Source organism: Phodopus roborovskii, unplaced genomic scaffold, assembly GCF_943737965.1.
Source record: "Phodopus roborovskii unplaced genomic scaffold, PHOROB, whole genome shotgun sequence".
In the NCBI taxonomy this organism is placed as follows: domain Eukaryota; kingdom Metazoa; phylum Chordata; class Mammalia; order Rodentia; family Cricetidae; genus Phodopus; species Phodopus roborovskii.
In genome coordinates, this window is record NW_026126424.1 from 6095181 (window position 1) to 6120989 (window position 25809).

The 25809-nt window shown below is 39.8% G+C and overlaps 1 protein-coding gene across 1 annotated transcript in view; it reads right to left on the reverse strand.

The window, feature by feature from the left end:
• Positions 1–24984, reverse strand: part of Arsj (arylsulfatase family member J) — a 65182-nt gene extending 40198 nt beyond the window's left edge. The window contains exon 1 of the mRNA XM_051185553.1: positions 24574–24984. Within this exon, the coding sequence (XP_051041510.1) occupies positions 24574–24965 (392 nt within the window). The 5' untranslated portion in view covers positions 24966–24984. The remainder of the gene's footprint in view (positions 1–24573) is intronic.
• Positions 24985–25809: the final 825 nt, after the last annotated feature.

Consider the following 25809-nt stretch of genomic DNA (forward strand, 5'->3'; position numbering starts at 1 on the left):
AGAATTTGAGCAGGAGTCTTTCATATTTTTATGGAAAGTGTATTTACGCTTTATTAGAGTAAAATGTGAACACATTTAGGTAAGATAGGAAATATTTTGCTAAGTTCCATGTAAACTAAGAGTGCTGATTGTTAGCATAGAAAAATGTAAATTTTTTTAATCCTATCAAAAAGAAAGGATACCATTAATAAACCTTCTTAATAAGGAGTGGAGTTTTATTTGCTTAGTAGCTAAAATAAAATAATTATTTTGTCTTCATATTCATGCTGTAAGTAGAAGAGGCCAATTTCACTCTATCCTTAGATATACTCTCCTTTATTCTGTGAGATAGCAACTCTCTGTCTCAGAAGTATATAGATGTGCAAACACTCTTTTGGAACAAGAAATATAGTATGATCTACCCATGTGGGAAACCCGACAGAGGCACCTTGTCATACTTGGAGTGATTCTTAAACTCCTTCCCAAGGCTGCCAGGCCATATGTAGTCTGGGCTTGACTTCTGTCTTACACGTCTTACACTCTACACACTTGTTCCACACTATGCTGTTGATCATATCTTCAATATGCCAACTGCTCCCAGTTCCAAGATCTTTGCCACTGTTCCTGGAACCCAGAACCAATTCCAGTCTCGTTCTTTTATTTTACTCCATCTTAAATCTTTCCTCTTCATATGTGCCATTTGGGAAAGAAAAGCTTTTGGACATGCACAATTCAATTGTGAACCATCTCTAAATATTAAAGACCAGGGATATAGGCCTAAGGAATGAATCATATAGCCACGAGGTATGAAGTGAAGTAAGCAGGGCATGGCCTCAGCCACATAGTTTTCATGTGTGGAGAGTGGAAATAGAAGCTACTTCAAAGATAAGCCAGATGAACTCATGCAGTCCTACCATCACGCCAACTCCTCAGCCTCACCAGCTTCCCACTCAGTTACTGGTATTGATGTAATAGTGACTCTTTGGGTCATGGATCAGAGGTCAAGAGAAATCCCATTTTGTCAGGATGAATGACTTGAAGGACAATGGCCCGGCAGTGCCATCCTTGATGTTGACACTTGAGCTACCAAGAACCCTGTCATCAGGGAGCACCCACAGGTCAAAGAGTGCCAGTTTGGCCTGCCATAATCCATGGGTGAAAAAAGACTCAGAGAGACATCTGAGAGCAAAAGGGGACAGACACTGTTAAGCCAAAGGATTCAGAAGGCTGAAGTTGGGCTCAAACCAGGAAGTGCATTACCAGAGATAGATGTGTCTTTTATAGCTGGAAACAGATTTTATTAGTAGAGTTTACTCATTGGATTCAATAGCTCTATGCATGAGGCCAATGAATCATTAATATACCTATGTGTCCTTCACAAGAATGCTAGTGTTCCAGGAATGTAGGTGATTCCGTGTATGTAACTCCTCAGTGGCATCCTCCAGAAGAGTGATTAATGCTCATGGAATCTTGAAAAGAAGATGTCCTTGCTACCTATCTCAGCCCCATGGTTGCATCTTGCATGGTTGTCTCAATGAACTCGGGAGACATCCTTCAGATGAACATACACTACTGCATAGGGTGTCATCCAAGGACTCTTCAGGAGAGTGAAAGAACCTGCTCAGACAACAAAGCTAACTGGCGTGCAGAGGTCCTGGTACACAAAAGAAAACAAACAGACAAATAAGCAAAAACGCCAAACAAAAACGACAACAACAAAACCCAAACTGTTACTGGGGAAACAGCTCTGGCAGACATCAGAAACTTCACAGCACAGACTCACCAATAGCACAAACTGTAGGAAAGACAGTAAGTAGTTCAGTGCTCAACAGATGGATACTCCACCCCAATCCACTTTTAGAAGCAGTAGTATCTGACTTGAGAAATCAAAAAGTAATTGCTGGAATGCTTCATCCACTTCTACATGGATTCCTGCTTTTGTTTTAACTACACCATTAAGATTTGTATTTATTATAAATAAAAAAAGATACCATGGTGATACTCTACTTGTATTAGCACATTTGAAATCAATGAAGTGTGATGATGGTGCTGTATTTAAACAATTTAAATGTTTTTATACATTCCTTTTAACACATTCACCTAGCTTTTGTTTGTGCATTTTCCCCATTTGGGGAGGCAATATACTTTTTCTTTAGTTTCTTTTCTTTTCTTTTCTTTTTTTTTTTTTTTTAAAGATTTTCTTCCTTCCTTCCTTCCTTCCTTTCTTCCTTCCTTCCTTGTTCCTTCCTCCCTGCCCCTCTCTCTCTTTCTTTCTAAGCTGTATCTCAGGTTTTTTATTTAAGACCAAATGAACTTCATCTTCCTCTACCCTTTTGGAGCTTCTGATCCCTCCCCAGTAAATGAACATAACCCCAAAGATGTGATGGCTCCTAGTTCTCATATTCTACCTTCTTTAACTTGCCTCAGCTTGTATCATCATTAGAAAGGGCTGGCCCCTTAGTTTGAATGCATGGGAGAGCCTGGGGCAGTGACAGCAACAGAGGGAAAGGCTTCACCTTCAGGAAAAGTGGGCCAGAAAAAGAGTACAGAGTAGTCCTGATGATTGTCATAAAAATACATTAATAAAAATAGGAGAGGAATTGGGGAAGTGGGAATCCATATGTCTTGCTTATATGACTACAAACTGGTATAGTCACTATAGAAAAAAAAAACTGGAGTTTCCTCAAAAAACTGGAATACAATTGGGAATATAACTGAAGGATTCTAAGACAACATACCATGGAAGTACTTGCTTATCTGTGTCTATTACAGCACAAGTCACAATAGCAAGTTATGAAATTGGCCTAAATATTCTTCAACACTGAATAAAAAACTCATGCTATGTATACACAATGTGATTTTACAGAGTTATAAAGAAAAAAATGAAATAATGACATTTGGAGGCAAATGAATGCAACTAAAAATCACTATGTTAAGCAAAATAATTGGACTTGGAGAGAGAAATACTACATTTTTTTTCTCTAACATGAAGTTACAGTGTGTGTGTGTGTGTGTGTGTGTGTGTGTGTGTGTGTGTGTGTGATTGTTGCATTTGTATGTAGATCACAAAACTAGAATGAAGATCATGGGAGAGAAATAAGAGATCTTAAAGAGGATGCAAATAAATGAAATTAAGGAATTAAGGAATGCAATGTAATATGAAAACAGATGTTTGTGCACCAGGGATACATTCTGGTTCCACTGTAGAGGTCCCTTAGACTGTCCAGGCCTTCTAATCGAGACCCATGTTCAGGGGTTCTGAGCCCATCCAATGCTTGTTTCCCAGCTATTAGTCTGGGGGTCCATTATCTCCTGCTTGTTCAGGTCAGCTGTCTCTGTGGGTTTCTGTAGCCTGGTCTTGTCCTCCTCTGCGTCTGGATTCCAATTCAGTTTATTGTTTATCTGTGGGTGTCTGCCTCTGTTTCTATCAGCTACTAGATGAGGGCTCTATGATGGTGGATCTCATTATCAGGGAAGGGCATTTATGGTAGCCTTTCCACTGTTAGTTAGGGTCAAATTGTTAGTTGGGGTCAGTCTTGTAGGTCTCTGGACATTTCTATAGTGTCAGTTTGGGAGCACATTCCCCATTGAGGGACACTCTCTTAACCTAGTGGCAGGAGGGAGGGCCTAGTCCCTACTCCAAATGATTTGACAGATTTTGTTGACCCCTCCTGGAAGGCACCATCCTCCCTATGGAGTGTGTGTGTGTGTGTGTGTGTGTGTGTGTGTGTGTGTGTGTGTGTGTGTGTAGGGAATGGGATGGGAGGGTGGTTGGGGGGACATGGGAGGGAGGAAGAGAGAAAGAGAGGGAGGGAGAGGGAACTTGGATCAATATGTAAAATAACGAAAAGAAAGTAAAAAAGGAAGGAAGGAAGAGGAAGAAAGGAAGGAAGAAAGAAAGGAAACAAACAAATGTTTGAACTAACTAGGGGGAAAGGAAGAGACAATGGGTGAAAATGGTCTCTGAAGGGTAATGAATGAAAAAAATTATATGGCACACACTTATGACGATTCCACAATGAAATCCATTTCTTTTCATGTTAATCTAAAAAGTGATAAAGAAAGCATACTTTGATGAGTTAGAAGTATACATTTAATGATTTGAGTGTTCATAACATGCAATACTCACAACGTGGAATGCTTTAAGTAATGTTAGGTTTGTGCAGGGGCCATGGGGAAGATTCCTTTTACAAAAAGTTAATAGCAACAGAGGCTTCAACGTGGGATCTGGGGCCTTGTGACAGCAATAGTTCTTTTATATTGTGATTCAGAACAGCTATTGCTACAATTTAATTTAAAGATCTTGATTCTTAAATGCTAGATTTTTTCTTTTATTAAAGTTAAATGTTGAAAATATCTTTTCTGTGATGAGTAGATAGAAAAAAAATATAACTCCTATATGTATGTATAACAACACTCTAAAATTAGTAGACAATAAAAAAAGGAAAAAGCAGCCCAGAATGACCACATATTTGAGTAGGAAATTTGTTTTTTTCAAACTGTTGTAGCAATGTAGAGCTGCATTGAAACCTATTAAATCAACCTTTGGATGGTGGAGCATCTAAGGACATGCACTCTGCGTCCTCTCTACTCTTTGGCACAGACATGCAATCCAGGACACAAATGTTCTTTCATATATATCTCAATGATTTGCTTCTATAAAATAGTTTTTCCTTCTTTTTTGAAATAAGGAACCTTAGATTGCAAAAAAATTATAAACTTGTTATGTGAGAAAAAGTCTTGAGAACATACTAGAATTTCATTCCTGGGGCTTAAGTACCTTTCCCAGTTTTATGATGTAATGGCAATCTTTTTAAAAGTTTTATGAATAAGTAGCACATTGAATCACAGCATGAACCTGACATCCTGTCTGGATAACATCTTCCAGGTTAAGCTTAGCAATTATATATTTTATATTCCATGCTTAGGTGTCCAAGCAAAACAACCATACTGAATGACATATACAAGTGCTGCAAATCTTTGTAAATTTTAATGTTGTTTTGGGAACTAGTTAAAAGAAATCATAAGCCAGCATATGAAAATTATAAATGCAGCTAGAGATTGCCTGGAATCTAATTAGGGATGCCTTCCAGCTACTGCTACTGCCTGGAGTCTCTTCTTTCAAGTCTCTCCTCTAAAACATACAGTGGGGTGAAAGCAAAAAGTGAAGGGTGGAAGAGGTGAAGGAGGAGAAGGGGAGGAAGAAACTGAAGTAGAATAAGGAAGAAAAGGCTAATGATCAGATACTGATTTATGATTTACTTAGTGATTTACTTTGAAGAACTGCTTGTACTGCCTAGTTGCCAAGCATGACTTCACTTTTTGCCTCAATCAGAATGACCCAGAAAAATCACTGGATTATTGCCCTTAACAACCTGCTGACTACCAGGTAGGTGTCTGTAAAATCTTACCCACCCCACCTTGTGTTTTAGACTCTGTAACAAGAGCACAAACGACCCTGCATTGAAGCCTTTCAGGAGAATTCCTGGCTTCTTCCACTCTCGTTGATGTCAGGGTGCTTGTCAGAAAGATTCACACAGCAGGACCACCTCTGTATCAAGTGATTCCATGTTTAAATCATCACTTTCTATAAAAAAAGCCAGCCTAGCAAGACAAGAGATACAGAAGCACAAAATCAATGCTCAATGTTGCACACACTCTAGCAACACAAAGAGTCATCAGTGTTACGACTAGTGACAGCATATGACTTCATGTCTATCTTTGTGTAGAAGATTAACATGTTTATTTGCAATAAGTTCTCTTAAACAGATAGATAATGACTTAATAATGTCCTCCATGCCTTCATGTAGACTAGACCCTACACCATGAACCTGCTGCTTTTCTCTGTAGCTATGAACTTGCATATTTCCATCTTAGGTGTCATTTTTATATACAACTGCCAATTTAACAAAGTTAAGGCACAGAGAGTTGGAAAAGACAATGGCAAGATAAAATAAAATTTCAAACAGATTTCATTCTTGTGGTTCAAATTTGCTTCTCCCATTGATTTAATCATTGTCTTTTCACTAGTTTATCTTTCCATCTTGAAAACACTTTCCTTCTGAACCTCTGGTCTCTCTAATTACCAGTATTCTCTCTTTCCTGAAACCCTCACAAAGATTAGGACACTCCTTTCTATTCCATCAGCAGTTTTAAAGAACTTTCAAGAATCAAAGTGTTTGTTTAAGGACTGTTTGGTGGTGGGTCGGAGGGAAGGGTGATTAAATGATCTTCTGTTTTGCTCTGAGTAGAACATTTCTTTTTCAGGCAAACATTGTGAAATTAAGTGATGTGCCGCCAGTTGCTGTGGGGATTGTGCTAGTTGGCTCACACAGAACATCACCACATCATCCAGTGGTAGACTGTGGGGAAATAATTTCTGTTCATACTCAGTTCAGTGTTCTGTCTCATTAACAGTCCAGCCTCAAAATATGCATGCCATTTCTTTTCAAAAACTGTCTGTTTAATGTTTCCAATGCACAGACTCTTAACTTGGTGACTCAAATCCCCAGGACTGAATCATCTAGCCAAAAATGAGTCAGAGCAATAGAGCCCTTGCAGACATGTAGCTAACTGAACTTCAGGGAAATATGTAAACTTATGAACAACTTCTTGGTCTCAAGGGAGACAGAAGTTTTAGTTGTTTTGAGATGTTAGAGTAAGAGAGAAACAGCACAAGACTGTTTTCCTGTCTTATCTTTCCTGAACTAAAACATCTATTTGGACAACCTCAACTCCTATCATTATTTTCCTTTAAAAGATCACAATGACCATGTATGGCATTTAAACAAAGACTTTACAGACAACAGCTGTATCTTACTTTATGCTAATTCACCATGGACTTTTTTTTAAAAGGCCATTTGGCAATGACAGTCAGCACAGGATTAACTATCTCATCAGAATGTGTTTGGCAGTGTATTATCAAAGGAATTTTTTTTTTCCTGAAAGATGAAATAAACTCATGAAGCCAAATGGCATAGTTGAAAGTTATTCCCCATCTCATATTTTGATTCATGTCTACTGGTGTTAATGCTATTATGACCCACCAACCACCAAGGAGAATGTTTTTTTGAAAGTTAGTTGCTCTTGTTTTTATTCCAAGTTTTGGTGGCCCATCATTCAGTAGTAGTCCTTCTATCACTGATTGTTTCTTGATCAGTTCTCTATTCTTAACAGTGTTGGTCTTTATTTCAGCTTTTTTATTTATTTATTTTTCTTATTTTACATATTGATCCCAGTTCCCTCTCCCTCCCTCCTTCTCCCTTTCTTACTCCCTCTCTCTCATCCTCCCATACTCCCTGACCACCCTCCTATCCCATTCCCTCCCCACATGTAAGCTGATGCCTTCCTGGAGGGGTCATCTAAATTTGTCAAGTCATTTGGAGTAGATACCATAAAGAGGGAGCCATTATAGGTTTCTAGAGAAAACTGACTCTAGAGAAATGTCTAGAGACCTACAAGACTGACCCCAACTAACTAACAATTTGAGCAACAGTGGAAAGGCTACCATAAATGCCCTTCCCTGATAATGAGATTGATGACTAACTTATCCACCATCATAGAGCCCTCATCCAGTAGCTGATGGAAATAGAGACAGACACCCATAGCTAAACACCGAGCTGAACTGGAATCCAGATGCAGAGAGGGCAAACAAGACCAGGCTACAGAAACCCATAGAGACAGCTGCCCTGAACAAGGAGGAGCTAATGGGCTTCCTACACTGATAGCTGGGAATCCATGGGTCTCAGTTAGAAGGCCTGGGCAGTCTAAGGGACCTCTGACAGTGGAACCAGCATGTATCCCTGGTACACAAAAGGACTTTGGGAGCACGTTCCCCATGGAGGGATACTCCCTTATTTCAGTTTTTTTAGTTTGCATACAGCAGCTCCCTTCTATTGCTGGCAGTGCAGTTTTACAGGCCTGATAAAGAGCTAGGAAACAGTGATAAAGCAATGGTGAGATGTTAAAAATGAGGTGTTGATATAATGTGTTATAAATACACACATCACAAAAGCAGACGTCAAGGAGGATATGTGTCATGTGATCATCCCCTGTACCTGTTTTGCCATACTTTTTGGTATTTGTTACATTTCCCTCTTCTCTAAGTGGCTATTGATATGATATTGGATAACAACTTGAAGAACTTGGCATTTTGGCATCTGAGAAACTGTACACCCCAGAAGTAGCAGTTTTGTTATTATTTTACACACACACACATACACAACTCGTGTCCTGGACTGGGGGCTAAGTAACCTACATCCACTGTAGCATTACGATATCATAAGACTATGTGGTAGTTTGAAAGAAAATGGCCCCAAAGGGAATGGCACTATTAGGAGCTGTGGCTTTGTTAAAGTGTGTGGCCTTGTTGGATGAAATTTGTCACTATGGGGATGGACTTTAAGGTCTCATATATGCTCAAGCCAAGTCCATTATCTCAGTTTACTTATTTCCTGCATGATGTAGAACTTTCAGCTCCTTCTGCCATGTCACCGTGTCCCATTATGATAATAATGGACTGAACCTCTAATCTGTAAGCCACCAAATTAAATGTTTTCCTTTATAAGATTTGCTGTGTGGCAATGTCTCTTGATAGCAATAGAAATCCTAATTAAGACATATTATCACCTCCACCATCTGCTCTTCTACCCTATAACTACTCAGGTGTATAAGCAAATCTCAAGCTCTGATTCTTACAGAGACAGTCACCCTACCCACTCATATCCTGCAGGATGTCATCCACATGAATGCCTATATTGTCCTAAAAGTATAAAAGTAAAAAGATTGCCTTATCATGAGAAAACATTCAATTAGAATCCCTGTAATGCAAATAAAATATGGCTCTTAAAATCATAGGATTAGGAACAGAGCAGAACATCAACGTTCAAATGAAAATCATCAGAGAAGGCTAAGTTCATGCATGTATGTGACACCCAATGTTTGTGAGAAAGGAGTGAGGCATGTACCTGGGCGATGGATAGTCATAAATAACCAACAGACTTCTTCTGTTGGAAGAGTTTGCCATTTATCTCCAAGGAATGATTTTGCCACATTTCTACCTAGAAGGGAAAATTGGCCATTTCCTCTTCTTCAGCTCCCTTCCCAGCAAATGTCTCTAAGGCTCCCATCCAGGAGTTCAGGAGTTTGTGTAGTTTTTATATGAGAAGGCTTTGTGTTGCTGCTAACAGAAGAAACATGTTATGTTTCTGTGAATGTGACAATTTTGTACCTGTTTTTAATTGTATTTTTCCACGAATTAAACAAATTCAAAATGGTTTAACTATAAATTGCTATATTGAATCGAATATGAAAAATATTGCCATTGAACTGCCTAATCTTTAATAGTTATATGTAATTCTGGCATATACATTAAGATAAACGTCATACTTTGTACAAAACAACAGCAACAACAATAAACTTCCTAATAAAATACCTGTTTAAGAGCCTGGTAGGTGTCTGCCTCTGTGTTTTAAAAATTGTCCTAACATTTTCTAATTTTGATCCCTATTTCTGGAGCATGATTATGGCTCACCATTTTATTCATTTGTAACAAATAACTTGGTATCTTGTCTTCCTTGATAGAAAAGAAGAAAAGAGGAGAGAAGTGAAGAGAAAAATTTGAGTATTTCAACAACTAGCAGCCCTGAAGCCTGGATAGATGGGCTCTGAATCTGCTTTGGAAGGCAGTGGGTGGTGCAGGTAACCTGCCAGGCACCTTGTTTTCATGACATATATATTGGGCTTTTCTGTCAAAGACTGAAGGAGAAGTGCACCAATGAGAAAGAGTTTGCAAATCATAGAGCAAGTTTTGTGTCTGACAAGGAAATAAGCCAGTATACCCACGGCAGACAACATGTGCAAGCCTGCTGACTCCTTAGCTCAAGACTGCAACAGGAGTGGCAGGAGAAGGAGCAAATGTGTAGCTCCATGCAGACAATAGGGAAGCCAATAGAAGAGGCCAGTGAGCAGGCAGAGGTCTGAGAAGGCTTCCAGAACCTGAGTAGTAAAATTCCACAGAACAAGATAACCCAGCTTTCCCCAGGTTTCACACTAGAGATTTCAAATAGCAGGAGTGGGGAATTAGAGAAAGTATTCATGCATAATGGATTTCAGCACAAATGTGATGGAGGGCATCACTCTGTCACCATTGGAAAATTTTAAATATGAGAGACAGAGAGGAAGATAGAGAGATATGAGTGGGAATATTTGAAATGATTAAAGGTTCCTTAGACTTAACTCATTTACGAAAGAATGAACTTTCTTTTGTATCAGAAAGGGATTTTTATATCACTTGTCTTTATACTCCAGAGGGATGGATGTTTGGGTTTACACGTTACACTGGACAGACTGTGTATTTTAATTTTAAAGCTGGGTGTGGTAAGTAACTAAGAAGAATGTATTGTGCGAAACATTTATTCCTATAGACTTGTTTTATTGTCAGCACAGCTGTTTATTCTTTGTCCCAGAAAGCAAGTGCAGAAGACAGCAGCATTACTTCCTGGCTGGCTCATAGGCCGCTCAGCAAGTGCTATGTCTTGGAGAAGGAAGAAGAGATCACCATGTGGAAAAGATTTTTCTTTGCTTTTTAAAGATTATTTTCTAACACTAAAAGAAAAATGGCACTTTTTAGACATTTCAAAATTAAGAAACAAAGGGTGTGCCTCAATTAAAAAAAAAACAATGCTCTCAGAAATAAATCTCTATTAAATTATAAATCTAATAATTCATATGTGGAATCAGCCTATTCAATCTTTTGCTATGACAAAAGAAAAGGAGACAAATGTGTGTGCCTATGTATGTGTGGACATTTGACATTTAATGTAACTGTAACACTTTTTGTTTTGCCCACAGCCTCTGGCTTTGATGCTCTTTGAGCTCTTCCTTTGTTCCTGTTGAATGGCCATGTCTGTTGGATCAGCCAGATCTCACTCATTTCCTAATATGTACCCACCATTATGCCTTGTACAGGGCAGAGAAAAGGAATCCTTACCAGCTGCTCCTCTAAATTTATCCTCAGTACAGCTACTGAAGTGTAGTGAGATACTCACTTCCTCTGCCTCTGTGGCACTAACCATACCCATTGGGGGGGGGTGTGGAGTCAGGGGTGGAAGTGACCTGTGGAACTAGGTCTGAGGAGGAGCCATGGAATCTTGCTGGCAAGACACAGAGAGGTGGAACTTGCTGGTGTTCTTCTATCTAGGTTGTAAGTTATTTCTCCCTGAATAAACACCTATCCGGCCTATTTGTTTACCCTGACCCTTATTAAACCATGATACTGAAGGAAAGCCAAAAACCTACCTGAGGTCACAACACTCCTAAGACCTTAAACTTCCAGTGGCTCCTGCTTACGCAAAGGGGAAGTCCTTGCCCTCAGGAGATGGCTTCTATTACCTCTTCCATCCCATTTCTTCTCTTCCTCTGTCTCTGGTCCAGTTTCACTGGGATTGAAAGACCTGCAGAGCATGGACCTTTACGCTCCCACTCAGGAAAGGCAACACCCCAAATCCCTCCCAAGAAGCGGTCTTGATGTAAAAACATGAGGTCTTTTATATTCCAAATGCATTGAAGTCCACAGTCATGCGCCACGCAGGGGTAGAGGACTGAGGACCCTGAGTATAGAATTGGGACAGCTTTTATAGGATTACAACAAAGCCTGTGCATTGTAAACCAATCATCTCATAGCATCAAGAGCCTGCGCAGTGAGGGCAAATCAATTTAAACCACCCAAGCTGGCGCTTTATAGACCAATCAGTTCTCTATAGTTTGGAGGTCTGTATTTGTGTGGGCTCCTAGGTGGGGTGACAAATGGCAGTTAGGTTAGGTCACTGGGGCGGGGGTATCACAAGCAGTTTACAAAGTCAGGTAAGCAGCAAGGAGTGTGACCTTTAGCCTATTTACTGGCTGAGGGCAAGGTCTGGAATTTAAAGTATTTAGTACTTTTAAACTTCTAGCTTCCTGGGGTCATTGGAGAGTTAGGTTGTGATTTGGGGTGTCGCCTTTCCTGAGTGGGAGCGTGACCTAACCTAACTTCTATTTGTCCTAAATAAATCAACTCCATCATTGGGTCAAAACTAAAAGTCTTTATATGCTTGTGTTTGTGTTTATTTGGAGATAGAGTTCTGTTATAGAGGCCGGGCTGGCTTCAAAGTTCTGGCTTAGTAATTGGATAACTGGATTATAGGTGCATCTCCATGCCAAGACTTTATATTTGTAGGTGATATTTACAGACTTTATAATTTAATGTACTGTTGTATATTTGGGGATTAGGAGGAAAGAAGTTCATGTTTGCAACATGTTATAATAATTGAAACACAATAGACACTGTAGGAAGGAAAATGATGTGCTCAGCTCCATTGTGCCTGGTGTAGGGTTAGAAAATAATGAGAAAACTGTGGGAAAGGAGATGAACGTGGTAGAGGGCCTGCAGCCACACAGCAGAGTTTTCCCAGAGGAGAATGGAGAATACTCCTGCAAGGAAGGCGACTGGGGAAGGGCACACAGTCACCTGAGAAAGTGCTAGAACCTTGGCAGTGATGACCCGGAGTAGAGTCATCAGTGTTGAGTCAGATTTTGTAGGCCCTCACATTGAATTATGAATTGAATTGCAGCCTCCAAGGAATGGGACCTGCTGAAGAGTTAGCTGGCAAGACTTGTGCTGTGTTGTAGGAATTTCACTCCAGTTCTTTGCAGAGATAGATTCTGGTGCTGGAAGCACTACAAGTCTTTAAGGAGGTTATTGAAATAGTGGCCACCAAGCACATGATGGTTTGTTTCAATGAAGCCAATATTTATGTGTTGATTCAAAACTAGTTTTGGTGTGTACCTACTAAGTGCCAACCATGAAGCAAGATGGTATTCAAAGCTGAATAGGACATATGTATAAGTATTACATTTAGTCAAGAAAATGTTCTAAAATTAATGACTGAATAAAGTTGAAGGCATCATTGTCTTTTCCACTACCCATTTTCAATTCTTCTTACTTAGCTTCACGTTTATAATATAACTGTTCAAATATTTCTTTTTATTACAGACTTAACGGGTCTCCAACAGGTTCTGCTTATCTTACCCACCCACAACTGATACAATCTGCAAATACAAAAGCTTAAAACAGCCTACACTTTTGCCTTTGTGGACACCTCAGAACTAATGTTGTTGCATGGAAACTCAGGGCAGATAAAATACATGGAAATCAAAACATTTGTAGATTAACTTTAAGATTGTCTATCAATACTGAAATTGGAAAAGTGATACTGAAATTTGAAAAGTGAGATAATTACATTAATTGAAAGCTTTATAAAGAACACGTTTTTAATTAAAATAGATGCACATCACTTTCTCCCTTCCCCTTCCTCCATCTAGCCTCTCCCAGACCCCTCCCCCCTCTAATCCATTCTATGGCTCCATTTTCAGATTAATATTATCATTTTCTTGACTATTATTGTTGTATAATATAAGTATATGTGTATGAATTTCTGTGTACAAGTGTATAAATAAAATAATCAGAGTCTGTTTTTGTTGTTTGTATGTGAATGGTTGGTTGTCATGGAAAACTTTTATAAAGAACATGAAGGTAGCTGAGATCAGGGCATGATAAAAGTCATGGAAGTACAGCTCTATGTTTAAGGGGAACTTAATCAAATAACATGTTAACAGAAGTTACCAATGTATTTCACAAGTTACATCAGCTGATTGTTGAAGTTACCTTTGAGGATGAAAAATTAATGAAACAATTCCTATTCTACCAATAATAACTGCATTTTAGAAAAATTAAATGGCATATTCAAGATTGTAGTCTTGATTTTGTTGAAACCCTGGACCATCACTCTATCAAAAGCAATCTATAGATTAAATGCAATCCCCATCAAAATTCAAACAAAGTTCTTTACAGATCTAGAAAAGACAATTTTTGCCTTTATGGAAACATAAAGAAACCAAGGTTAACTAAAACAATCAAGATTTATTTTAAAAATATCTTCTGGAGGTGTCATCATACCCAACCTCAAATTGTACAAAAAGCTATAGTAGTAAAAACAGCATGGTGTTGACACAATAATAGACATGTTTATCAATAGAATTGTATGGAAGCCCCAGACACAGATTTCATACACCTATAAATGCCCAATTTTGTTATTGTTGTTTTCAAGACAGAGTTTTTCTATTTCTTTGGATCCTGTCTCTGTAGACCAGAAGTAAAGGACTAGAGGTAGTGTTGGACTACCATAGGAAAGAGAATAGAATAGAAAGTTATGGATATATAGGGGTGGGAGCTCTAATGGGAGGATCAAATGGAAAGGCAGAATGGGGTAATGGAGGGAATATGACGAGAGCTGGCTAAAACTAAGGGTCATTTGAGGAGTCATATAGGAGCCTAATAAAGTAGAAGCTCCCTAAAATATATACATGTATGAAGGTGATCTAAATGGAATTGCTAAATAATGGAAAGACAGAGTCCCTACTGGACATCTCCCAAATTCTACTTCTGGGAATGGGTTATTGTTACTCCAGTTGTTGGCCAAAGGAGTATCATGGGAACCCTAAAACAACCCAGGCTATTAGCTGCCTACCACAAACTTCTGGTAAGGACTTGTTGCTAATGATAACATGTACACAGTTCACTGAACATGGAGAAGTCAAGCTGGTGTCTACCTAGAGCCTTTGCCCCAGTGGACTAGTGTTCTTAGTACTGCAAGGTACTCTGCACACTACCAAAGGAGAAACATAAACACAAGTCCATTTACAAACTCTTCTGTTTACAGTGGTGACCCACCTGCATGATGCTTTAATGCAAGAGCGGCACAAAGCTTGTGGAACTAACCAATCAGTATTTGATTGTATTTGAGGTCCACTGTGTGAGGTAGAGCCCATCCCTACACAGGACAGGTTAAGAATCTGAGACAAGGTAGCCTAGGCATCTGGGGGAAAACCAAATTCTACTGTTTTGCTAAAGGAAGATAGTGATAAAATGACTTCTAACAACATTCTGCTATATCCACAGATCAGTATCTTTTCAGCCACCATCAGAGAAGCTTCCTCCTGCAGTAGATAAGAACTAATACAGAGACCCACAGCCAGACTAAATGCAGTGAGTGAGAGACCTCGGAACACTCAGTCCTAAAATAGCATGCCTCCATCAATTCTCTCCCCTCAAGGTTCATGGGACCCTGGGGAAGAGGAGGCAAAAAGATTGTTAGAGCCAGATGGGATGGAGAACTCAAGTAATGAAGGCCTTCTAAACACAGCAGGACTGGAATACGTATGAACTTACAGAGACTGTGGCAGCATGCACAGTGCCTACACTGGTCTGAACCTGAGAGTTGAAAGTGGACACAAGCCCACATCCCTAACACAAAAGCTATTTATAACTGATAAACATTCTCAATTGAAAAATTAGTTTTCTCCAGTGGAGTTTCACTACCTATACAAACCACACGTAAGGGCAGGCCTCATGTGTGGCAGTATGTGGCCAACACAAAACAAACTCAGTGGCATTTGTGGAGGTTCCTTTTCTCATAATACTTTGTCAGGGTTAATTGTTTTCCTTTTCCTTTTCAGGTCCTTTGGGTATGTATTATCTTCTCCAGTTTTACGTTTTCATGCAATTTCCGTGTGTGTGAATACGTGCATCTCTGTATCTCTGCTTTTTCTTTTACTCCTTTACTTTTGTTTATTTGTTTGTTTCGTCATATGCTTGTTTGTTTTTTATTAATATTATTTATGTTATTTATTTCTCATTAGCATTTTAATGACAAAGGGAAATAAAGAGTGTAAATTTGGGTGGATGGGGAGTTGGAGAGGATCTGGGAGGAGTTGAGAGAGGGGAAACAGTAGTCAGAATATATTTTATTAAAAAAATCAATTTTTAATAAAAATTCTGGGCCATTTTTTTTTAATTTTGCTTGATCACATTTCCAACCTGAGGGAAATAAATAGTTGTTTATTCAATACTTATTTCTCTCATTCTTCACATGTTTACTTAGCACCTAGAAATACAGAGCCCTGGACTGGGTGCTGTGAAATTTATGGAGTTATAAATCAGAGTCTTGCTTCTTAAGGGGCCGGCTAGGGAGGTAAAAGGCTTCCTAAGAGCTATGAAGGAGTGGAAAATCATGCCTGAAATGACAGTTACAGAAAGAGTTGTGGAAGGTCACTGTTAAGATAAATTATTTCTGGCTGGAAAGCCATGGGAAGGTGTATGAGGAGGAATGTGGTGTTTTTGCTGAATCTTAATGAGTGGTTGGCATTCCAGCCAACAGTGAAAAGGTGTGAATTCCAGAAGAGAAGCAAAGAGAGGGAGAGCAACTAGACCAGCCTTAGAAACCTGAGCTATTCATCTCTTTTCTCTGGTGTGGAGAGTTTCAAAGTACAGAGGCTGAAGAAACGCCTAAGGTGTGCCTATAGTCTGTTTGGGAAGCAGAAAGTACTGAAGAAACCGGTGAGGATATTGTTGGAGACATACAGTTCAAGCATAAATGCACACTATACAGTCTAGAAGCCATGTGATCATGGCCAGTTTATATAACTCCCCTAAAAATTTAATAAACTATCCAAAAATGAGAACATTTTTAAATGTTTTATTAATATTTTTAAATATTGGGTGTGAAGATTAAAGGGCAGGATGCTTGAAAAGAAACAGGCACACGAAAACCCTCAGAGAAAATTAATTTCATTTCTCATTTTCGGTATGTCAGGGAACCAAGGGTGCTGTTTGCTGAAGGGGCTATTGTTATGAGTCTCTTGTTTTTGTAAAGCAAATGTGTTAGATGAATTGGAAGAGAGAGGGGGTAAAGGCCAAAAGATGAGAGGCAGAAAGGTTTCCTTCTTCTGCTTTTAATTACAATAGAGCACACAGAGAAATAGATGCCTCAAAGAAACATCACTACCGGGAATGTTTAATATCTAGACTTTTAAAAGTACATTTCATCAAACTAATTAGATCATAATAAAATAGCCACAGGGTGAGATGGAATCAAAATTATCTGTAGAATTTTGATAGAATTTGTAGTTCTTTGTCCTCTGTACATGGATACATTTCACCCATCTGCAACAGTGTTTTAAGAAACTGAACAGTGTTACCTGGACAGATACTTATCCAAAGCATGAATGTATCTAATTTTAAATAAATCTTTTGAGGCTCTTGAAAATTCCACACTTTGATCATCAATGTATACCACTAGCCTAACTAACCAACATGTCTCTTCTCAAATGATCCAAAAGAGGAGTAGAACTAGCAGCTGGAGGTTTGAAACCCACTCTACTTGCTATAAAGGCAATTTTTGTTTATTGACAGATAACTATAAACATATTTTACCAAGTGCGTATCCATTAATTAAATATCTGTGAAGGTAAAGAGTGAATTTTTAGTAACTGGTATTGAACAATCTTGGGGTATAGTTCACTCCTTACAACTAGGGGAGTAATCAAGTAGATAGAGTAGGAAGCATGTGTGACCTTGATGCTGCTTGGAAGTGTGTGTGTGTGTGTGTGTGTGTGTGTGTGTGTGTGTGTGTGTGTGTGTGTGTCCAGAAGGACATACAATGAGCTAATTAGATATATTCCCCTAAGCCTCCTCCTGTCACTTTATCCTGGGAAGGACTCCAAAATTCTGTTGCTTTTTCAGGGTTTCCAACACTAGTGTAGTTGTAAGTTGATAAATCTCCCAAAGCCCACCCCAGCTTTGGAGTCCTTGGCAAGTCTACTGAGAAGCTCCCTGGATCCCTATCCTCTGAGACAAATCAGAAGCCCCAGAGCTCTTGGCTATGCCCACAGCTGCGCACTGAGACTGCAGTGGTTCGTGATGGACACTTAGAAGGCTCAGCTTTATAAATTTGCAGAGGAAGGCTGCTGCTGTTAAAGCCAACCTCTTATTTTCCTAAGAAAGCTTCTGAGGGAAAATATCTCATGATGTTATCATGTTCTGTGTTAAGCTTTACCATAATTCAAGTCTCCCCAACATATCTGCATTCACTCTGATTCTAACTACTATACATCTCTGTATTCTCTACTTTCATTCAATATCTCCCTATCCTCACTCTTCAATCTTTTCCAAAGAGCCCTCTATTATTGACAGCTTGCTTTACACTAATCTCTTTTGACCTTAACACGGCCCCAGACATTACCTTTTTTCACTTTAATTCATCACTATGTCTACCTCTACTTTACTTTCAGCTTGGGGCTGGTCCTTCCCCTCACTCCTCACAAAATATGAGGCATGAGTAGGTTAGGCATCTTCTTAGTTTTTCTTTACACTTCTTATCAACTGTTACTGTTGTCTCCCTTTACAAACTCAATCCCTTAATTAGGCGGCGGAACAGAGCAGACTTACAGTGTTTTAGCTAATTCCAAGCCCTACCCTTTAATCCTTAGACACAGATCATCACTGGGTCACTATCTTCTTCACTATGGCTATTCTCAAAATTTTCAATGGCTGAAATATTCACAGTAATGAGGTATCCAGCATTCCATCCTAACATGTTAATTTCCTCACTTCCAAAGATCCCACCCTGTATCTCACCTCAACCCTTAGTTCTTTATCATTTGTAAACATTGCAGTACTTGGAATCCTGTTCCATCATGAGCTTTTCCAACCACTATTTCCAATCTTTTCACTTAGCAATTTACTCACTCCCCTCCCATCCACAAGCTCAATCTGTACTTCTTTTTCTTTCCGATTTTGAGTTCATGGTCAGTCACTATGTTTATTTTTGAAATCTCCAACATCTGCCTAAATCCAATGCATAATTGAGTTGCTTCTCCACATAGCACGCAGATATGTCAGGATAAAAATAACCATGACTGACCCCATCAAAACTAAGCCACAATCCTCAGGTGGGTTTTCTGGACTGCCCACTTTCTGATCACATTTTCTTGCTCAGTTCACTTTTTCACTTCCTTAGAAAGCATGTTATGTCCTCCATTTTCAGACATCTAGATCTTAATTCTCAGTGGGTGACCCCACTTTTCATGTTATTTAGAAAACAGAATGATTGCAAAATAAACTCCTCCATCTGCTCCTAACCAAATCTTCCAATCTTTTTGCACTTTACAACGCTCTTCATTCCTATTATAGTGAACGAAGGGATATGGAACAGACTTACATTCTAGACCAGCAGTTTTCAACCTCTTTGGACTCTAAGGATCCTTTTGTAGGGGTCAAGGATCAGATATCCTGCATGTCAGATTTTTACACTACAATTCATAACAGTAGCAAAATTATAATTATGAAGTAACAACAAAATAATGTTGTGGTATTAAAGGATCACTAATATTTATCATACAACTATGCTGAAGAGAAGACAATGTTGGAGAAAAGGATAGTCATTAGAACAGAGGGTTCAGAAATGGATCAAATGTAACAGTTGATGAAGAGGATTCTACAATGCTATGGAGAATATGAGGTCTTAAAAGTTATCTCTCTCACCATACTCCCAACATATGTGTGGGCACTCATGTGCCATAGCATACACACCCAAGTCATGACATGCTCATGGGGATCAGAGGACAATTCTTGGGAATCTTTTGGGAGTCAGTTGTCTCCTGCCACTTTGTGGGTTCTCGGGATTTTATTCAAGTTGCCAGGCCAACTGTACAGACAGATGAAAATGAATACTTTGGAACTCTGATTTAATACTACATTAAAAGTTAATTCCTCCTGCACTTGGGAGGCGGAGACAGGTGGATCTCTGTGAGTTTGAGGCCAGCCTGGTTTACTGAGTGAGTTTTATGACAGCCTCCAAAGCAATACAGAGAAACCCTGTCTTAAAAAACTCCCCTCAAAATTAATTCCAGTTGATCTAAATATAAAAACAGAAGAATACAAGGTTTAGGGGGAAAAGCATATTATGATGATATGGCATAAGCAAGACTCTTAAATAAGCACAGAAAAGAAAATAGCATAAATTGAATTACAATAAAATTAAAACCCAGCCATTAAAAAACACATTACTGAAAACAGGGAAAAGAAAGCCCCACAGTGGAAGATTTGTGCAGTGCAAACAGTGGCAAAGGAGGGAATTATATAAATAATCATCACATTCCATCAAGGAATGAATAGTCACTTAAACAGAAAAAAGGAGGACTATTTGCATGAATATTTATTAAAAGACACTTGACATTATTAGTTATAATGAAAGTGTATATTTTAGTCAGAACAGCATACTGGTGTATAGTGATCACAAAATCTAAAATGGAAAGAGACCATACCTAATGTTGGCACAGATGGGATTTATTACACAGCTGCAATGATTGATAGTTCAAGCCCAGAAGTGATTGTGAGATGACTAAGCCCTAACAGCCACCCGACCAAGATTGGTCCTAGTTATACTGAGCATGCATAGTAAATACTTCCTGAAATCCAACCTAGCTCTGCCTGAGGGTCTTGAAAACAGCAGCCTCCTCCCCAAGAGCGACCCTTGGGACCCTGTAACAAGGGATGACTTTGGGAAGTGCTGAGCGGTATCTACAAAAGCTGTACATACACGTGCCTGTATCTCAACAACTGTACTCAATAAACACACAAGAGAAGTGGAAAAATATGCTCATCAAAGCACAAATAAGTGTTTATGGCAGCATATTCATAATGGTATCAAACTGGAAACCACCATCATTCTTGATAATGGAATGGATAAACACATTGCAACATATTTATACAATGGAACACTATCCCACAAGGAGATTAAATAAATTACATCAGTAGACAACAATATGGAGAAATCCACAAAAGTGAAAGCACTGAGCATGAGAGAAGTCAAATTCAGATTGCCTATCTATCTTTCTTTAGGTCTTCAAACATATGTGTCCAATGTTTACAAACCCTATAATTTACAAACTGTCATTGTGGTCTCCTTAAACAAAAAGTGCTGTTATGTCTCTGGGCTACCACTTGGAACAGTTCCTTAAGAATAATAAGTCACCTTGGAATTGATTGAACACAGGCAGTCATTTTCTCTATTAGCCTTCATGCCATCAAACCAACTATGAAGATCCATTGACCACACTGTACTATTACCCCTCTTGATCTTCTACCAAATCTATATAAAACAGGAATAAAAGTAACAGCTATATTACAGAACTGTTTTTGGAACCAAATGAGATAATGTGTGTAACAGTGATAGTTGCTTAGATGCTTACATTTAATACAGATGCTTTAATTCATCATACGCAGCATTATAATCAGAATAATGGGGCATACTTATAAAATTATTAGTGATTTCCTGACAGACACCCATTGCTGCTGAAGCTGAAAGGTGGGTAGGTCTAGGGATATGTATTTTGACTGACATTTGAGGCAATTAATTCTGCATACTTGAGTTTGAGAACTACCAAGTAGAGATCAGGTTTCCTCAACTGTTACTCACAGTTTGCAGACAGCAGTCTGCAGGCAATGATTGCTTTCTGGTGGTGACTTATATTCAGTGGTGCCAGAGTTATATAATATAGATTATAAAAGGAATTTGTTACAGATCTGTATCATAAAAGACAGTTTCATGTTTTGATTCATATGTATGTATGTATGTATGTATATTTGTTGGGTGGTATCAAAGTTAACTCATTAGACTCTTCTCAAGTCATATAAAGATATTTGATTCCTATCACTTTTCACATAACCTATTTTCCTCTTGAAATAATCCATCCCACTGGGACTTTGATTGCTTCCTTCCTGTTTTCTTTGAAGGACGCAGAAAGTACAGTCATGCTCTCACAGACCATATTCTCTAGGCCTGAAGTATTTGTATTAGGCCCAGGACTACACACCCATGACCACTTTCTTACATCTGTATTCGTTTATAGGGAAGTCCCAGGGAAATTTTCAAGTGAGATATCTCCCACTGCTTAACTCTGTATCAAATCACAGTAACTATTTGAACATTTCTGGTCTACAAAACAATTATGCCACTTACTGCTCTGAACATAAAATTTTAGTGGGGAGCAACATCTCCTCATTGGACAATGCCAAGTCAGCCTTTGATTACAAGGAAAAAAAAACAGGAGTTATTTCTGTCTTCATTTTCTTTCATCTTAATTAGGTAAACTTCAAGGTAATGATGAAGGTAGAATAGATATTTTATCACTGTAAGGTGTTTAGGCCCAAACATCCTCATTCAGCAAAAAGCCTTGCACATACTTTATTGTTTAAAGTAAGTTCATATAAGCCAGTTTCATTTTTCCATCTTTTGTTGGCTCTCTGTGCAAATTTGGATTCTATAAATAAGTTGAAGTATCTTTATGACATGTTCATTTCATGAGCCAAGGATAAGGATGGTTGGGAATAGAGATGAAGAACATAAGCCCAGGCCACCAGATGGGCTTATTTTCTCAGCCAACAATTGCTCTTTTGTAAATATCAAATGCTTTTCATTTCATGATGCAATGATTAACACTGAAGATGACTCTGAAGGACATTAAGACCTGTCCCTCATCCCTTTCCTCTTTTCCTTCCTTTTTTCTTTAAATTAGAAACAATCTTATTTTATATATCAATTCAGCTCCCTTTCCATCCCATTCTCTCAGGCACCCCCACCGACCCCCATCCAATCCCTCTCCTGCTCCAATTAAATGGTGAGGTCTTCTATGGGGGATCATCAAAGTCTGTCACATCACTTGGGGCAGGGCCTATGCTCTCCCCTGTGTGTATAGGCTAAGAAAATATCCCTCTGTGGGGAATGGGTTCCCAATGTCCATTCATACACTAGGTATAAATGCTGTTCCATTACCAGGGGCCCCATAGACTGACCAGTCCCTCTAACTGAAACCCATGTTCAAGGGGCCTACTTCTATCCTATGCTGGTTTCCAAGCTGTCAGTCAAGGGGTCCATGATCTCCCCCTTGTTCAGGTCAGCTGTTTCTGTGGGTTTCCCCAGCCTGGTCTTGACCCCTTTGCTCATCACTTCTCTCTCTACAACTGGATTCCAGGAATTTGGCTCAGTGTTTAGCTGCAGGTCTCTGCTTCTTTTTTCTTCAGCTACTGGACAAAGGTTCTGTGATGGCATATAAGATAGCCATCAATCTCATTATAGGAGAAAGGTATTTAAGGTAGCCTCTCCCCTATTTATTAGATTCTTAGTTAGGGTCATCCTAGTATATCTCTGGACATTTCCCTAGTGCCAGATTTCTCTCTAAACCTCTCCTTCTCTTTCTCCTAACCCCTTTCATCCCTTTCATCCCCACCCCCATGCTCCCAATTTGCTCAGGAGGACTTGCCCCTTTCCCCTTCTCTGGGGGTCCTCCTTGTTTCCTAGCTTTTCTAGAGGTGTGAGTTGTATGATAGTGGTCCTTTGTTCTGTGTCTAATATCCATTATGAGTGATGGAATTAGAAGAAACCATCCTGAGTGAGATAACCCAGTCACAAAAAAAGACAAACATGGTATGTACTCACTCTTTTCCTTCTTTTATTTTCTATTATTTTCCTTTTTTTCTTTTTGAGATAATATCCCACTTTGTAACTCTGGCTGACCAGGAACTCACTATGTAGACTAGGCTGACATCAAATTCATGGAGGTCTGCCTGGCTCTGCTTCCTGAGTGCTGGGATTAAACATGTATGCCACCATGCTCTGCTCTCCACTTCTTATTCCTAAGGATGAACATTTTTTTTTCTGGTAGTGATGTTAAATTTTGACAGTTTGCTAAGCAGTGGAAATTATGTTGTAAGCAAAAGTCTTCACAAGACAGAGATTCCTACAAAACACTGTAGTCTTAGTTTTTCCAGACTGGTTACTGGCTACTCTTACAGCATCCAACTCCAAGAACAACTTCACTAAATGCAAGGGTTCTCTGCCCTGGAACCAGACTCACAAAGCACACAGATTGAAGCCATCACTGTTCAGGAGACACTTGAACCTTGGCCTTGATTTACCTGCCTTCCAAACCAAATTTTCAACCTGAATGGAAACAAGTTACAATCAAGTACATTCTGACAAAGGAAAAACAGAAAAAAAAAAAAAATGAGCACCTTAAGAAGATTAGCTTTTTAGCAGACTGCTAACAGCATGAAACACATTTCTCAGTCCTCTGCCCTGTGACAGTTACTCAGACTTCTTCCCTGCTTTGGAGAAGCAGCAGCAAATTCCACTGAACTCCACTGCACCTTGAGAACTGTCTTGGCAGTTAGATATGACCCTGGGAGAGTTGTATTGCATACCTGTCACTTTTTTTTTTCTGCTTTTGTGGCATCTGTTCTCTCTCTGATGACCTGGGGTTTTGGTCATGCTACTCTAGATTTTGTAACAAACTAAGAGTTGGAAATAACACCTTGCCATGTGAGTTCTGTTCTGATACTTGAAACAAAGTGTGAGCAGGCTTGAGAATCAAAACGGATTTGGAAGCAGCAACCATGGATTTCTCTGGTTGATGGATGAATGTAAAAACCCTGACACCATTCAAAAGCTCTCAGCTACTTGTCAAGAAAAGGAAAGGGAGGAGAGTAGGATCTGGCTATTAACACTAATATCAAGGTACTGTACACCATTCATCCATTCATTTGTTCATTCATTTGGGTTGTTGCCCATCATACTTTCTGTTTCTCCTTTAAATGAGAAACCGGTTTTAAATAAAGGCTCAAGACGCTTCCAAATAATAAATAGAAGTGGTAACACTTACTTTCCTGTAATAAACTGGCTCCTGGATGGTGTGCAAATAGGCTGGACATAGTAGTTCTCTAGTTTAACTCCTTCTGCAGCGAGTTTGTCAAGAGTGGGTGTCTTTATCTCAGATCCGTGGTAGCCCACGTCTCTAAATCCCTGATCATCAGCTAAGATGAAAATGAGATGCGGCTGGGAGGTGCCAGTGGAGCCTTCTTCAGGTCTCTCTCCAGCTTGAGCTCTCAGGGGCCCCTCCTCTTCTAAGCCCTGGCCCCAGCACAGGTAGCCATAAGTGAGCAGACTGAGGGCCCAGAAGCCTGCCAGGGCACCCATGGCCACTATCTTTCCAGGCCACTCCCAGCCCCGAGGAGGTGGCAGAGGCAGAGGCTCTGCGCTGTCCTTGGGGGCCATTCACTCAGGTCCCAGCAGAGACTCCTGCCCCTTTTGCTGCTGCTGGTACACTCATACATGCGGAGGTAGATCCAGATGAAGGCTGCAAAGGAATCCTGCGCCCTCCCAGCTGTCACCACTTCTCACAACTTCAGTCCCCTGGAGGTGATGGTTTTAACCGTGGATGCTGGAAAAACTAGACACGGGAGAAGGTCCTTTTCACCAGCTTGTACTTTTTCCTTTCCCAGCAACGCGAAGAAGCTTAAGAACAAAAAAGTTTGTATCTTCGCCCAAAAGTTCTCACGAAGGAAAAAAGAACAAACAACAGAGGAACTGATAGCCGCACAGGACAGGGACATTTGGTATTCACGTAGTCTTCCACTTGGCCCGGGAGTAGAGCTGTGCCCATGCGCAGGCAGGCACCAGGGGTAGTGGGACTGGCATCGGTCCAGCAGCCCCAACACCCGGGAAGCTTTGACAAGTTGCTCTGAGCGACTCACCGCTTCTGGATGGATGACAGGCTGAGCCTAGGGGACCTGCTTCTGGCTGGCTGCCTTCCCCACTTTTTCAGGGCTATTTCCCCATCTTCGGCTGTGCCTTAGTCAATCTTCCTGATTCCTCTCCAGGCGGCGAAGTGAGAAAGGATCCTGTTCTAGGGCCGGCCTTCTCACTTCCTCAAGCAATTCCTTTTCTGCCCCACAGAGCTTGGGGACACTCACGGGGTCCCAGCCGGTGATCGCCAGCACAGGTGTCCCCTGGGGTGCTGCAGCTGCCACCGCTTGAGCTTCAGTAGCTGACTTAGTTCTGGCCCTCTGTGCCTTTCCCTCTACTCTCCAGGCAGGCGCAGCCTGAGATCCATGCTTGC